The sequence below is a fragment of the Danio aesculapii genome, chromosome 14, assembly GCF_903798145.1.
Source record: "Danio aesculapii chromosome 14, fDanAes4.1, whole genome shotgun sequence".
Taxonomy (NCBI): Eukaryota; Metazoa; Chordata; class Actinopteri; order Cypriniformes; family Danionidae; genus Danio; species Danio aesculapii.
In genome coordinates, this window is record NC_079448.1 from 3,118,234 (window position 1) to 3,135,250 (window position 17,017).

The 17,017-nt window shown below is 34.9% G+C and overlaps 2 protein-coding genes across 5 annotated transcripts in view; both read right to left on the bottom strand.

The window, feature by feature from the left end:
* LOC130240345 (putative protocadherin beta-18) overlaps positions 1 to 17,017 on the bottom strand; it is a 287,342-nt gene that overhangs the window by 125,982 nt on the left and 144,343 nt on the right. The window lies entirely within an intron of this gene.
* LOC130240347 (protocadherin beta-15) lies at positions 12,897 to 15,272 on the bottom strand. Its single transcript, XM_056471830.1, has one exon. It carries the CDS (start codon positions 15,270 to 15,272, stop codon positions 12,897 to 12,899), a length of 2,376 nt encoding a protein of 791 aa, XP_056327805.1.

The following is a 17,017-nucleotide window of genomic DNA, read 5'->3' on the forward strand; positions in this document are numbered from 1 at the left end:
GTAGTGCTGTTGCCTCACAGCAAGAAGGTTGCTGGTTCGAGCCTCGGCTGAATCAGTTGGCGTTTCTGTGTGGAGTTTGCATGTTCTCCCTTCGTTCGCATGGGTTTCCTCCGGGTGCTCTGGTTTCACTCGCAGTCCAAACACATGCGGTACAGGTGAATTGGGTGAGCTAAAATTATCCGTATGAGTGTAAATGTGTGTATGGATGTTTCCCAGATATGGGTTGCAGCTGGAAGGGCATCAGCTGCGTAAAACATGTGTTGAATAAGTTGTTGGTTCATTCCGCTGTGGCGACCCCGGATTAATAAAGGGACTAATCCGAAAAGAAAATGACTGAATGCATGGAAGAAGTATTGCCTATTTTAGTTTGGCTGTAATAAAAGCAGATTTTAAAAGCTTTTTTTTTGAAGGTCAGCATTGCACCTGCTTCAAATGTTATCACTCGATTGAATGGGCATTATCAGTGGTTATCAGGTGATAGATATGGGCCAGTAGAAGCCTTCTGCGCCTATTAATAGGCGCAGAAGGCTGTTAGTATCCATCCACATGGTTAATCAGCTATGCTAATAGAGAGGACTCCAGATCCAGATCTGTTTTTACATTACTGTGATGGTTGGGTTTAGGTTTGGGGTAGAGGACGATGTTAATAAAACACAACTAATGGGAAATTTAATAAATAATATAAATAATTCTCGTGGTTAATCAGCTTAACTAATAGAGAAGACTCCAGATCCAGATCTGTTTTTACATTACTGTGATGGTTAGGTTTAGGGTTGGGGTAGAGGAGGACGTTCATAAAATACAGTTAATGGGAAATTTAATTAATAATATAAATAATTATCATGTTTAACCAGTTAAACTCCAGTGCTATTTTGGGATTTCCGCCTGGATTTTGCCTACCCAAATTTAAAAGCTTCTCAAGTCCACATGCAGAGGTGTAAATGCAAAAATTTGGTATCATTTTAAAGAAAACCCTTTGAATTTTCATAAAACACTATTGAAAGTGTTTAAAATAGCTGTATATGTTGTCTGAGTTATAATAAACACCTAAAAAAAGAGGCGCTTTTTGTATTTTTCTTATAAACTCAAATTTGAAAGTGTACCCTTTAGGTTCTGTGTGGTCTAGCTTGCTGTAAGTAATTTTGGTGGTTCCAGCACATGTCTGTAATCATAGGAAAAAAGACAAATGTCTCTTCCATGATCTATGCAAAAGTTATTGTACTCCAACTGATGAGAGGCACTATAAAAGCCACAGGGATCGATCATTGTTTTCATATTTCACTACTCTTTTGTTTGATCAAACATAATTCACTGTGTTTGGACCACATCAGACATATAAAAGGATTACTTAAGCACATCACCTCAAAAACAGAGGAGAAATGGCCCTGAAGCGCATGGCATAAGGTAAGAGATGACAGCTGTCTGTGCTATCTGGGGCTGCTTATTGATCATAAATGTATTGTTTTCACTTCTGCGCCATGGAAACACCGCGATTCATTCGACAACTGTTTGATATGAGAATATAATTCAGTAAGAAGAACGCTAGAACCGTATGAGCCTCGGCAAGAGCTTTCATTTGAGCTATAACTTGTACATGCGTCATATATGAAACATATGAAAATTATGAAAATGAAACAGTGTTCAAAACCCAGCTCGGGTATACCAAATTACTGTGTATTTAAGTGTAAATAACTTTTGTACAGTAGAATAAAAACCAAAGTGATGCACATGTGCATAAAATATAGATTCTACACTTTCAAACGAAACCACTTAAGGGGGTCTGGTGCAATGCTAGCCCTTTAAATCTTAAAGCGTCCATGGATTTTAACTGGTTAATCAGCTATACTAATAGAGAAGACTCCAGATCCAGATCTGTTTTTACATTACTGTGATGGTTGGGTTTAGGGTTAGGGTTGGGGTAGACGTTAATAAAATACAATTAATGGGAAATTTAATAAATAATATACAAATTCTCGATAACTTCGAGCCCCTAGTAGGTGCAGAAGGCCCCTACTGGCCCATATATATCAGCTGATAACTACTTATATTGCCCATTCAGTCGAGTGATAACATTCAAATCGGCTGAGCATTATTAACCTCATTAAGATTTGATTACTTCTATTGGCTGCAGAACAAACCACTGTTGTCCAATGGCTTGTCTAATTAACATAACTTCCATAGATAACCTAATTAACCTAGTCAAGCCTTTAAAAATTGCATTTTGGTCTCTTAAATATAATTATTCATTCGTTCATTTTTCTTCATGCTTGTCGCCACCATGGAACTAACCACCAACTTATCCAGGATATGTTTTACACAGCAGATGCCCTTCCAGCTGCAACCAAGTACTGGGAAACATCCAACACTCATACACTATGGCCAACATAGCTCATCCAATTCACCTATAGGGGGAAACTGGAGCACCTGAAGGAAACTCATGCCAACACGGGGAGAACATGCAAACTCCAAACAGAAATGCCAACAGTCCCAGCCAGGACTCCAACCAGCGACCTTCTTGCTGTGAGGGAACAGTGCTAACCTCTGAGCCACCATGCTGCCCACAATATAATAAGACAAATAATATTTACACTCATCATTTCATATTAGAAATTAGTTATGAAAAACTACTGTTCAAAAATGTGGTCTCTCTCCGTTTCACAGCACTTGGGAAATATTTTAAGAGAATTAAAATGTCACAGGAGGACTAATCATGCTGATGTCAATGTATGGTCCATGATATTTGTAATGCATTATGCAATTCACAATTGCTTTCACCAGAAAACAGTAGCAAAACAACAAACAGTACTAACACAATGACACTGAAATCTCCAATTTTATCAGAGCAGTGTTCACTGACCAACACGATAGTATGCACACACTCATTTCTGCATCTTTAATTTTATCCCTGCATTTGAAGGCATTCCTGCTTTGTGTGCAATAACATGGCAGTCATATTGGATTATAAAGCAAAACTGGATTTCTCTGATATCTTAATATGTTTTGCTGTTCATTTTCTTTATCCCTCACATGCTGAATCCATCTCACGTGTGCAGCGGCGAAGAGCAGAAGCAGGCCAGCCTAAAGCAACAATTTAAGCACACATGAATGAACGTTTTAAATAGCACACAGTTGCTGACTGGAAAACGTTGATTGCTCTCATACAAGACCTGAACTTGTTCCATTACTGTACAAAAAAGGTGGTACGATTTCAAAAGGTGCTATTTCTTACTGCAAATAGAGAACTTAAATGTTTTTTTAAGCTATTTTATTGTTAAATAAGATATAAAAATGTATCCTTAGCCTTTTACCGCATGCATATATTTTCCCTGCAGACTTTTAATATATTTCCAGTGCTGTCAAACGATTAATAGCGATTATAAGCATTCAAAATAAAAGTTCATAGTTAAAAAATATATTTTGGCGTACTGTATATAAATATTTGCACAACTATATTGTATAAAATGCTTGTTTATTTTATATATACATAGTTATATAACTAATTATACCTAAACATAAATATGTAAATATATTTATTTGGTATATGTTTTGTATTTTATGTAGAGTATGTGTGTGTTTACAGTTGAAGTCAGAATTATTAGCTCCCCTGGATTATTTTTTCCCCCAATTTCTGTTTAACAGAGAGAAGATTTTTTCAACACATTTCTAATCATACTAGTTTTAATAACTCAGTTCTAATAACTGATTTATTTTATCTTTGCCATGATGACAGTAAATAATATTTGACTAGATATTTTTCAATACATTTCTATACAGCTTAAAGTGACATTTAAAGGCTTAACTAGGTTAATTAGGGTAACTAGGCAGGTTAGGGTAATTAGGCAAGTTATTGTATAACAATGGTTTGTTCTGTAGACTATTGAAAAAAAATTAGCTTAAAGGGGCTAATAATATTGATCTTAAAAGGGTTTTTAAAAAATTAAAAACTGCTTTTATTCTAGCCGAAATAAAACAAGTAAGACTTTCTCCAGAAGACAAAATATTATCAGACATACTGTGTAAATTTCCTTGCTCTGTTAAACATTATTTAGGAAATATTTAAAAAAGAAAAATAATTCAAAGGGAGGCTAATAATTCTGACTTCAACTGTGCGTGTATATACACACTAATAATAATTCAGGAGGGTCAATAATTCTGACTTCAACTGTATACAGTATTACATAAATGCATCTTGGATTCGATTGTGATTAATCATTTCAAAGCACATTTGTTTTGCTAAACTGTCCTTCAGTTAATATAACACTTTAATTTATTTATTCATTTATTTTTTAGGATTTGTTTTAATAAACAAATCAAACAAAAAAACACGGTCACACTTTATTTTGATGGTCTGTTTGTTGAATTTAAGTTACATTGCATCTACATGTCAACTATTTCTCATTAGATTATAAGTAGACTGTTAGGTTGGGGTTGGGGTATGTGTAAGTTGACATGTACTTGCAAAGTTTCTTATAGTCAGTTAAATGTCTGTTGAAGGAGCATATCAACAGATATTAAGCAGACAGTCTACTAATACTCAAATGGACCATCAAAATAAAGTGTTATCAAAAACACTAGCATGGGACTTCACTCACATACAAGCAAAACTATAACCTGGTCCAAAAAACAATATATCCTAGAAGGAATGTGTAGGTGAGACCTCAGGAGACTTCCAATTATCACAGAAACAAAGCTCAAACACCCCCCCCCCCAAAAAAAAAAAATTTAAATAGAGCTTCGCTCAAAAAACAGAAACCCTGTCTGTAACTCTAAAAGGAAGAGGTGATGATTATTTCAGGCCTCAAGCAAAAAAAAAAATGTTCAGGCGACAATCAATCATACGTTGTGTTACAGATGACTGTAATAATTCAAAGAGGCAAGCGGTGGGGTGCAAAAATCCAAAGATGGAACATTTTGCATCAGGTTGCACAAAACTTTAAGCTTTGGAGTACCCATCAAACATACTTCACCAGAACTCAAAGTGCAAAACCAGAAAGTATAAGCAACTGTATTATCAGCTGTCTTGTAGCCATCATATGAGACTTCAAAAATAATAAAAACAGGAACAATTATATGCAATCTGGCTTTTTAATGACGTGTAAACAGCTAATTTGAATTGTTTAAATGTAATAAATTGATTCATTCATTTTCCTTCAGCTTAGTCTCTATTTCAGCGAATGTTTGTGGAAACATTTCCTCAGAACACTTTAGTAAGCCAACTCATTTCTTTAAGTTAGTAGAAATTGACATTTTTATTTTGTACCACAACAACATGTTTGTGATTAGTGGTGCAACACACAGACGTCTCTCATTAACAGTCATTAGCTAGGGAGCTTCAGGTTGTATTAAAATACTATGATACTCTTTTTATATATGAATATAGTTGGGTTCTTCCTCAGTTGGGCTCAGTTTTGGTTTCAACTATTTCTCAAACAAACAACAGGCCTTTCTCTTTACCACAGTGGCAACCATATAAAGTTCACAATTAAAGTAACATACATTACAGCACAGTATTAACCCATTCAGATCTGAAATATATTTATATGGCTTATTATATGGCCTCAATAAAAGGGCAAATGAAAATTATTAAGTGTCAATATCATATATATATATATATATATATATATATATATATATATATATATATATATATATATATATATATATATATATATATATATATATATATATATATATATATCTCAATAGTTTTTTTTTGTCAATCTCAGTGGACATAAGGTCAAAACAGTACTACAAAAACAATATACCAACATAAATTAAAAATAAAATAATACAAATTGTTGTATTACACTGTACACTTGTATTGTAGAACCCACTGTACATTATAATTGACAAAAGTACACTGCAAAAAAGGCTGGGTACCACAAAAGTCCTTCATATTGTGCCAACACAAATGTATTAAGCTAAAACTGAATAGATTTTATTTTACAAATTTAAGTAGATTGAACTTAAAACAATTAAGCAGTAATAAACAAACCTCAAGAATTGTTATTTTCTGCTTATTTTGAGAGTAATGAAACATCTTCATAACATAACATAATTGACAGACATACACACTATATATATATTTTTATATATCAATTATCGATTAATCAATATATCAATTATTGATTAATCAATTATCGACAATTATATATATATATATACATAATTGTCTATAATTGATTATTTAACTTTAATTAGTAAATGCAATTTTTTCTACACTATCTATGAAATATTGTCAAAAATATTAATAAATGTGTATAAAACCAATAAAATAAATGAAAATGTTGCGTTGAAAAAAAATTATTAATTGTATTCACCAATTTTTTTTAAGGTAAGTAATTGCAAACAATTTTTATGAGGTGAGTTATAAAAACAAATTAAGTTGAACATTACTAAACTTAATTTGTTTGTTTAAATTCAGCCTATATAAATTGTTTGCAATTACTTACCTTAAAAAAAAAGAGTAAATCCAAAGAGTCACTTTTTACAGTGTGCTTGCACTTGTGTTTGGAACAAAGTGCTGTCGTGCTTCTATTCATCAAAGCGAATATTATTGAAATTAGGCAGAGCCTTATTGCTGTTTGATTGGATGATACATGTTCGATATCATGGACAGTAGGCTTTAAATTTGGTGAAATGTCCAGTAGGCAAAATAAATAAATAAATAAAAAGACCTGACGTGATATCCATTGACACGGGATCCAAAAGGGTTAAATACTCACTTAAATCTCTATGTTAATATTGCGCAAAAAACAAACAAAAAAACTGAACAACTCTTAAGTGCAGTACTTATTGCCTATACACAGTCTGATGCAAAACATGCTGGGAATTAGACATCTGCTTCTACTCATTGATTTTAGGTTCACCTTAATACACTAAACATTTGAGTTCATGCAACTTATTTCTAATACGTTTCATTATATTGTTTTACATTATTGGCATATAATGAACATATTTAATGTCACTGTTTGATATTACAGTGTGTTATATTAGATGTAGTTGTGGCATAACATTTGCTCACGTGTATACATCAGGCGTTCGCTGACCGATTAAATGCATGTCAGAATATTTTACGCACTACAGATGAGCTCAGTACACAGCCATAAACACCAAACATCTGGCTGCTCAGAAAACATTACTGTCAGTTTAGACGTTTAATCACGCAGGCCGAGTGAAAACCAATGCAGTTTACACGAGGTCTTACAGACAAGGAGCTAAATCATCCTTTATCCTAGATAAGCTCAAGTCACAAGCCTGGACAGTTTTTAATGTTTTAGTGAGATTCCTCTTTCTATCAGAGTTAACTCTTGCAAACATTATGACAATATCACAGCATATATATATTAGTTTGGAGCACTGTAAATGGCAATATTGATGTGCTTGGTCTTGATGGTATAGATCTGCTACGCTGCTGCTGCTGCTTTGTTTACCATGGCCGAGCAAGTACTGAGACCTGCTAGTGCCAGTATATACACAGACATGCCATCTGAGAATATAACACGCTGCTGCTGCAAACCTAATATATACATTATGTAGCCATCGTACAAGATGTAAACACAGGCGGAGCTGGGGTGGAGGAGGGTCTCTGAAAACGTGCTGCAGCTTAACTGTGTGGAATGATGCTGAGCATTTAAACTGATGAGAAGCAAGCTCATTGGGCTGCTGAGGTGACAGCAACCCCCCAATAACAATTCTGTGTTTAATAGACATCTAATAGACATCTAAATGTAGACAGTTTGGCTAAAACAAGGCTAAACTTGGGCTGTCAGTGAAAATCTAATAGATATCTAAGCATAGCCCAACCCTAGACTAGTTGTCAAATAGACAAATTAAACAGACCTTATTAGTGTGGTCATTCGTTTCTGTTTATTTGATCACTAGTCTAGTTTTGGCCAATTCTTAGACATCTATTACATTTTCACTGACAGTCCAAATTTAGCCTCGTTTTAGCCAAGACGGCTGTTTAGACATCTATTAGACATCTTTTTAAAATAAAAAATGCTTGCTGGGCAATGTCTCATGATATGTTAATGATGCATGAGCAGATTAGTTGACCTATCAGCCTGTGCGCCTGTGAGTTTCATGCCAGAAATTTCACTAATCGTAATTCTTGGTTAAGGAAACTTTAAACTTATGGTGTAGAAACTTTTCATATTACTATCTTTAAATTTTGAAATAGGCATACATTAAATTCCACCACAACTTTTTATAAGAAAATGCATTGGAGGAAAGAGAAGCAAATTATCTTTGCTGTAGTCTGCAAATCTTACTTGAAAACACAATTCAGTGGTGAACAAACGTGTAATAAATCATCAATGCATTAAATCAGCATCATATTTTCCATAATGACAGTTTAATGGCAGAAATGTTGTACACAAATATCTAAAAAAAATTATAAAAAATTAATTTGCAAGCCTTAATAGTCTATACTTTTAGAGCAAAGAAAATGCATTGGAGTAAAGAGAAGCAAATGATTTCTGTTGTAGTCTGTAAATCTTACTTAAAAACATAATTAATTGGTGGACAAACATGTAATAAATCATCAATGCATTAAATCAGCATCGTATTTTCCATAATGACAGCTTCATGGCTGAAATGTTGTACAAAAATATCTAAAAAATAATAATAATTAATTTGCAAGCCTTAATAGTCTATACTTTTAGAGCAAAGAAAATGCATTGGAGTAAAAAGAAGCAAATAATCTCTTCTGTAGTCAGCAAATCTTACTTAAAAACATAATTAATTGGTGGACAAACATTTAATAAATCATCAATGCATTAAATCAGCATCGTATTTTCCAAAATGATAGTTTTATAGCTGAAATATTGTACAAAAAGACTTTTAAAATAATTATAATTAATTTGCAAGCCTTAATAGTCTTTATTTTTAGCGCAAACAAAATGCAATGGAGTAAAGAGAAGCAAATCATCTCTTCTGTAGTCAGCAAATCTTACTTGAAAACATAATTTAGTGGTGGACAAACATATAATAAATCATCAATGCATTAAATCAGCATCGTATTTTCCATAATGACAGTTTAATAGCTGAAATGTTGTACACAAATATCTAAAAAAAAATAATAATAATTAATTTGCAAGTGTTAATATTCTATACTTTTAGAGCAAAGAAAATGCATTGGAGGAAAGAGAAGCAAATAATCTCTTCTGTAGTCTGTAAATCTTACTTAAAAACATAATTAATTGGTGGACAAACATGTAATAAATCATCAATGCATTAAATCAGCATCATATTTTCCATTATGACAGCTTCATGGCAGAAATGTTGTACACAAATATCTAAAAAATAAAATAAAAATTAATTTGCAAGCCTTAATAGTTTATATTTTTAGAGCAAATAAAATGCATTGGAGTAAAGAGAAGCAAATTATCTCTTCTGTAGTCTGTAAATCTTACTTAAAAACATAATTAATTGGTGGACAAACATGTAATAAATCATCAATGCATTAAATCAGCATCACATTTTCCAAAATGACAGTTTTATAGCTGAAATATTGTACAAAAATACTTTTAAAATAATAATAATTAATTTGCAAGCCTTAATAGTCCTTATTTTTAGAGCAAATAAAATGCATTGGAGCGAAGAGAAGCAAATCATCTCTTCTGTAGTCTGCAAATCTTACTTGAAAACATAATTAATTGGTGGACAAACATGTAATAAATCATCAATGCATTAAATCAGCATCATATTTTCCATAATGACAGCTTCATGGCTAAATTGTTGTACAAAAATATCTAAATAATAATAATAATTAATTTGCAAGCCTTAATAGTCCTTATTTTTAGAGCAAAAAAAAAAAAAAAAAGAAATTGCAAGTGAGACTATAGGAGGAAGAGACTATATGACTAGAGTAACAAAAATTGAATCATAAAATTGAGCAAACAAACTTTGAGTCAGCGTGCTTGAAGCATGTGAGAGTCTGTTATTGAATTGTGTTTTTAGAGCCTACTGTATGCGTGCAAACGTTTTTCCTGTTTTCATTATTTACTTATAACTTTGAACAAATTCATTGTGAAAAGACGCATTAAAATTGCATTAGGACTGAAAAAGCAGCATATGAATAAACACATCCTGACACAGCACTGCTGGTAACACTTTACAACAAGGTTCTGTTAGTTAATGTATTTACTAACATGAACAAATAATTACCTTTACATTTATTACAGTAATAATTAATCTTTGTTAACGTTAGTTAATTAAACAAGTGTTTGTAAACTCACAGTGCATTAATGTTAACAAACACATTTGGATTTATATAATGCATTAGTACATGTTATGATTAATAAATGCTGTACAAGGTTGTTCATACTTAATGCTAGTGAATGCATTAACTAACATCAACTAATGGAATTTTATTGTAAAGCATGACAGATCTGCTTATTGCAAATGCACTTATTATTAACATCACAGAGATGTTTGATTCCTGAAAAGGACACAAATCAAATTTATGGATAAACCTGACAGAAGGTCCTGTAAATAAATCATGTTGAATCATATATTATAATGGCCTGTTTATAGTATTTCCTCATTTCCTACTTTATATAAACACTCAGATTCTGCCACTTCTAATTATTATTTTTTATTACTATAACTCCTTTTGTGGTGGCTCAGTGGTTAGCACTGTTGCCTCACATCAAGAAGGTCGCTGGTTCGAGTCCCGCTGGGTCAGTTGGTGTTTCTGTGTGGAGTTCGCATGTTCTCCCCTTGGTGATCTGGTTTCCCCCCACAGTCCAAACACATGCGCTGTAGGTGAATTGAATAAACTAAGTTGGCCATAGTGTATGAGAGTGAACGAGTGTGTATGGGTGTTTCTCAGTACTGGTTTGGCGCTAGAAGGGCATCTGCTGTGTAAAACATATGCTGGATAAGTTGGTGGTTCATTCCACTGTGGCGACCACTGATAAATAAGGGACTAAGCTGAAGGAAAATAAATGAATGAATGAATTAACTCCTTTTGTTAAATAACAAATAGTATTAGAGCACATGTTAAAACATGTAAATGTCAACACATTTAGAGGCTGGGATTCAATAAATAAATACACTAACAAAATAAAATGGTGTAGCATTTTCTCTCATTTACTAGATTGTTAATATACATAACAAGAAATAGCAAATAATCTGCAAGATGCACATTAAATCAGTGGTGAAATTTTGCAGTAGAAAGACTGTAGTAGCATTTTCAAAATATAATAGTAATAATAGCACATTTTCTTGTAAATCATACTTCAGTAATCTTTATTTACAACATAGAACAAAGTAATATATGCATGGTTCAGTGTCTTGAAGGACAATTATTGTTTGAAATTAAGATGTTAAAATCACCATTAACAAATTGCACGTTTTAAAGGATAACATTAAATCTGCAGCTAAATATAATAATATATAAACCCAAAACTAAAGTGCTAGAGTACAGAAAGAAAGATGAAACTATAACAAACACGGTTTACAAAAATAGGAGAGTGCTCATGTGAAACAGAGATCCAACATCTGTCAGTCACATAATCTTCCAGTCTGAGAGAGAGAGAGAGAGAGAGAGAGAGAGAGAGAGAGAGAGAGAGAGAGAGAGAGAGAGAGAGAGAGAGAGAGAGAGAGAGAGAGAGAAAATGCGAAAAAATAATAAAATTAAAAATTAAATAAACTGTAATAAATAAAAAATTAAAATAAATATAAAAATGTTAAAAATTAAAATATTAAAATTTAATTTAATAAAAAAATATAATAAAATAAAATACAAATAAACAAATCATTGCATGTCTAAATAAATTAAAAAAAAAAACACAAATGAAAAATCAAAATGAGTCCCACTTTATATTAAGTGGCCTTTAGTAATTCATTACAATGTATTTATTGCGTAAATACATGTATTTACTGTGTACTTCTGCTTGATTAAATACCTGTATGTAATCACATCTGTAATTAACTTCTATAATTACACTTGTAAATACACTGTTGACCATCCCTTACACCTTAATCCACCCTTAAACCTACCCATACCACTAAACCCGTCCATAACCCTACCCCTATCCCAACTCAAGATCCCCAAAAGTGTTCTTATTTATTGCGTAAATACATGTATTTACTGTGTACTACTGTTTGATTAAATACCTGTATGTAATCACATCTGTAATTAATTTCTATAATTACACTTGTAAATACACTGTTGACCATCCCTTACACCTTAACCCACCCTTAAACCTACCCATACCACTAAACCCGTCCATAACCCTACCCCTATCCCAACTCAAGATCCTCAAAAGTGCTCTCAAATAAATTATGAACACAGTAAGTATGTTGAATTCATTTTTTTATGCAAGTACACACTAGTTAAGGACACTTAATATAAAGTGGGAGCTAAATATGTAAAAAGCGAAGCAAGTTGCAAAACAATTGAGCACTGATTAGAGAGCAAGATCTGGCATAATATTTCAGCACATAATATCTCAGCACATAATATCTCAGCACAAATAAAGCATGGATCTTCTTCAGATACAAACTCAGTGGTCAGTCTTGCCTTAAAGAAAGCAAACTGTGAAAAACACAATTGCCAAAGTGCTTGTTTTCACACTAAAGCTCCTTCCGAGCCATATGTTATGCATTTATAGATGCAAGAACTGCATACAATCAATAAAAACGAGCACATCTGTTAAAGTGAACACTGTGAACACATTATGAACAACAACATTTACGCTATTTAAGATCTGCCATGCAAAAAGCAAAGCTGAAAAGATGACAAAAAGACTTTAATCCGTTGTTATGAAACAGGTTAAACGCATTATAATGATGAACGTTTGTCATTTGTTTGATTAAAGGCTTGTCAGTCAGATCTGTTGATGAAGATTTTCTTTTCAACTATCAGGATCAGATCATCAAGGGGGTTAGAATTTATGTGGCACTAAGAGCTTGGCACGTGTGGCACTGCGGCCGTCCACATGCACTGACGTCCCAATCTTATTCTGCATGTCAAAATCAATGAAGTCAGATCCAAATCTAAAGTCTCCCCTCCATGATCCTGTGGTTAAAAACGAGTTAAATCGATCATCCTTCTGCAGGGTATTGAATCGGCTTACATCTGAATATCCAGGAGGACCGCAGGTAGGAGGAAAAATGGGTAAGTTCGCAGTGGAGCGGTACATGTATCTGTGTTTACATAGTTTCATATAGATCACCGAAATGATGAGCACAAGGAAAAGACTTGACACCCCAGCCAAAGCCAATATTAAATATAAAATAAGATCATTGCGTGTGTGTGACTCCTCAATGCCACGTGCAAAAAGCTCATCGATGACGGGCAAATCATTTTCAGTCATGATATTGATCGTTGCAGTAGCAGACAAAGATTCAGGCCCGTTATCGTTTACAGAAACTAATACAGCATGTTTGATTTCATCATCTTCAGCAAATGGTCTCAGCGTCCTAATTTCTCCACAATGCAGTCCGATTGAGAACAAATTAGGTTGCGTGGCTTTTACAATCCGATAGGACAGCCATGCATTGTGTCCAGCGTCTGCATCAACAGCAACCACTTTAGTGACCAGATAACCAGCAGGAGCAGCTCGGGGGACAATATCATCAGCAACATACCCGTCAAACTGAACTGGGTACAGCACAACCGGAGGATTGTCGTTCATATCTGTGATGTAAATCCGGATTGTGCATGTGCTTGTAAATGAAGGCCTTCCTCCGTCCCGTGCCATGGCCTGAGCGTAGAAGTGAGTGGATACTTCGTAATCAAAAGGACGTATAGTAAATATCTCACCAGTTTCTGTGTTAATAGACAGATATAAAGCAGAGTCTTCTGAGAGAGAATATAATATTCGAGCGTTCTGCCCTTCGTCCGCGTCGTCAGCTTTGATTTTGATCACTGGGGTTCCCTGAGGCTGATTCTCAGCAAACTGGACGCTATAGTTTGCATGTCTAAAAATAGGAGGATTATCATTTATGTCTGTGACTGTTATGGCTACAGTTTTACTGCTGAATAAAGGCGGTGTTCCTGCATCCACTGCGGTCACGGTTATGTTATAGTGAGTACACTTTTCTCTGTCTAACCTGCCATCAATTACAAGCATGAAGTAATTCTTAACTTCTGATACTAGTTTGAATGGCACATCATCAGATAGTTTGCATATGACGCGACCACCAATATCCAGATCATAAACGTGTAGCAAAGCTACCATAGTTCCTGGTGCAGCATCTTCCGGCACTGAAGATGAAGCTGATTTAACTGCAATAACAGGCGCGTTGTCGTTTACATCTATCACATCTATGATTAATTTGCAATGAGATGACTGTCCGCCACCATCTTTAGCTTGCACATCCAGCTCATGAGAACTGGCCTCTTCATAATCCAAAGCACCCTTGATCCTGACCTCCCCCGTCACAGGGTCGACCTCCAAAATCCCTCTGGTCTTATCAGGAACGTGACTGAAAGAATAACTAACCACCCCGTAAATCCCGCTGTCTAAATCTGTGGCGTTTAATTTGACCAGGACAGAACCTTTAGATGAATTTTCCTCTATGCTGACTTTGTAAACGCTCTGACTAAACACTGGGATGTTATCATTGGCGTCTAAAACGTGAATGTGAATCGACGCCGTTCCAGAACGGGAAGGTCGGCCGCCATCAACTCCACTCAACGTCAGAAAGTGATCAGCTTTGCTTTCTCGGTCCAAAGGCTTTTTGAGGACCAGTTCAGGATACGCATTATTGTCCATCTGAGTGTTCATCTCCAAAGCGAAATATTCATTCTCGCTAAGTTGATAATGATGGACAGAATTAGCTCCGATGTCAGGATCGCGAGCGCTTTCGAGTGGGAAACGTCTCCCTAGGACTGTTGATTCCAGTAGCTCCAGTTCAATCTGACCGTTGTCAAACGCCGGGCTGTTATCGTTGATGTCCTGGACATCCAATAGGAGGCTGTACACTTTGAGAGGGTTCTCCAAAAGCAGCTGGAATTGTAGTTTGCAGTGAACGGACTGTGCGCAAAGCTCCTCACGATCCATTCTTTCGCTCGCTAAAAGCAAACCCGTTTCAGCTCTCAGCTCACAAAACTGTCGGCTTTCTTCGGCAACAACTCGAGCGTTGCGTCTCATGAGCTCGGACATATCTATTCCCAAATCTCTTGCAACATTTCCGATGACAGAGCCTTTCCGCATCTCCTCAGGAACTGAGTACCGCACTTCAGCAAAACAACCGCACATGCAAATCAAGCAGAAGCAAAACTGAGGCCAAAACTGACATGACGGACACACCATGTTGCAAGAATATTAATAGTTGCGTTTAAAGAAAAAGGAACAAAAATAACTACAGCCAAAGCGCATTCTGAACAGATCCTCGCAGACGCTGCACTCTGATGCTCTGCTCCTGTCGGCTCTGATTTTATTTTCATCTCTCTCTCTTTCTCTGCACGCCTACAGCACTGCCCTCCCCATCCATCCCTCATTCTGCCTCTCCCTCCTCTCCGCTTGCTGCGTAATGCTGATTAAACTGGGGAATCAGGGCACACAGTACAGAACAGATCACTGACTAAGCGGAGTATAACATACGAGCGTCACCCTCTGGTGAGTTACAGACTAACAACACACTTTCTCAACCCAATTAATAACAACAATAATTGCAAATTATATCGAATAAAACATAACTAAATTTGATTTCAGAGGTCAAACTAAATATTAGGAGCTTTTAAAAGAAAATTTGCAAAGACATTTTATTAAAAACTATGAATATTAATGGTAAAATCAGATCGTTTAAAAAATCTGATGAATAAGAATGAGATGAATTTTATATTAATTCACTCTAGATTTTATTGGTAATCTATGCATATAACAAGCCCCAATTATTAACTTTCCTTAAAGCAGGGGTCACCAAACTTGTTCCTGGAGGGCCGGTGTCCTGCAGATTTTAGCTCCAACCCTAATCAAACACACCTGAACAAGCTAATCAAGGTCTTACTAGGTGTACTTGAAACATCCAGGCAGGTGTGTTGAGGCAAGTTAGAAGTAAACCCTGCAGGGACACCGGCCCCCCAGGACCAAGATTGGTGACCCCTGCCTTAAAGGGACAGTTTCACCCAATAAGGAAAAGTCTGTCATTGTTTACTCACACTTAACTTGTTTCAAACCTTTAGGAGTTTATTTCTTCTAATGAACACAAAACAATTCATGTTGGGCAATGTTAGAAACCTGCTGTAACGATTAACTCTTGTAATTTTGTTTTCCCTACTATGTAAGGCAGGGGTGTCCAAACTCGGTCCTGGAGGGCCGGTGTCCTGCTGAGTTTAGCTCCAACTTGCTTCAACACACCTGCCTGGAACTTTCTAGTACATCTAGTAAGAGCTGGATTAGCTGCTTCAGGTGTGTTTGATTAGGGTTGGAGCTAAAATATGCAGGACACCGGCCCTCCAGGACAGAGTTTGGACAACCCTGATGTAAGGTAATGGTTACAGGTTTTTAACATTCTTCAAAATATCTTATTTTGTGTTTAGCAGAAAAATGAAACTCATTAAAGATTGGGACCACTTGAGGGAGATCAAATAGTGAGTAAATTGTCATTTTGGGTTGAACTCTTTCTTTTTAACTTCTAATAAAGGCCAGATGTTACGTTTGTACATTGTTTAATGAACAAATCATACAAAGAGGTAAATGGAAATGTCCTACGTTATCACACAAGATTATAAGAAAGAAGAATTTAATATTTTGGGCTGCCACAACAACACCAACAACAACAACAACACCAATAATAATAATAATAATAATAATAATAATAATAATAATAATAATAATAATTCTGCTCCAAAACAAATCTGCATTTGCAACGACATAAAAATGCTAATATTGAAAAGTGAGAATGTAATTCCTTGGTGATGATAATGCTATTATAAAATAAAATGCACACAATTTCATACCTTATTATCAGAGGGACTTTCCTCTGCATCTAGTCCTTCCAGATCATACAAAGCCGTCTTTCTCAGAGTCAGGTCAGCAGTCAGCGTGCCATCATT

Excerpts from the sequence above, each read along its gene's own strand:
- LOC130240347 (XM_056471830.1), bottom strand. The coding sequence starts at position 15,272 with ATGGTGTGTCCGTCATGTCAGTTTTGGCCTCAGTTTTGCTTCTGCTTG.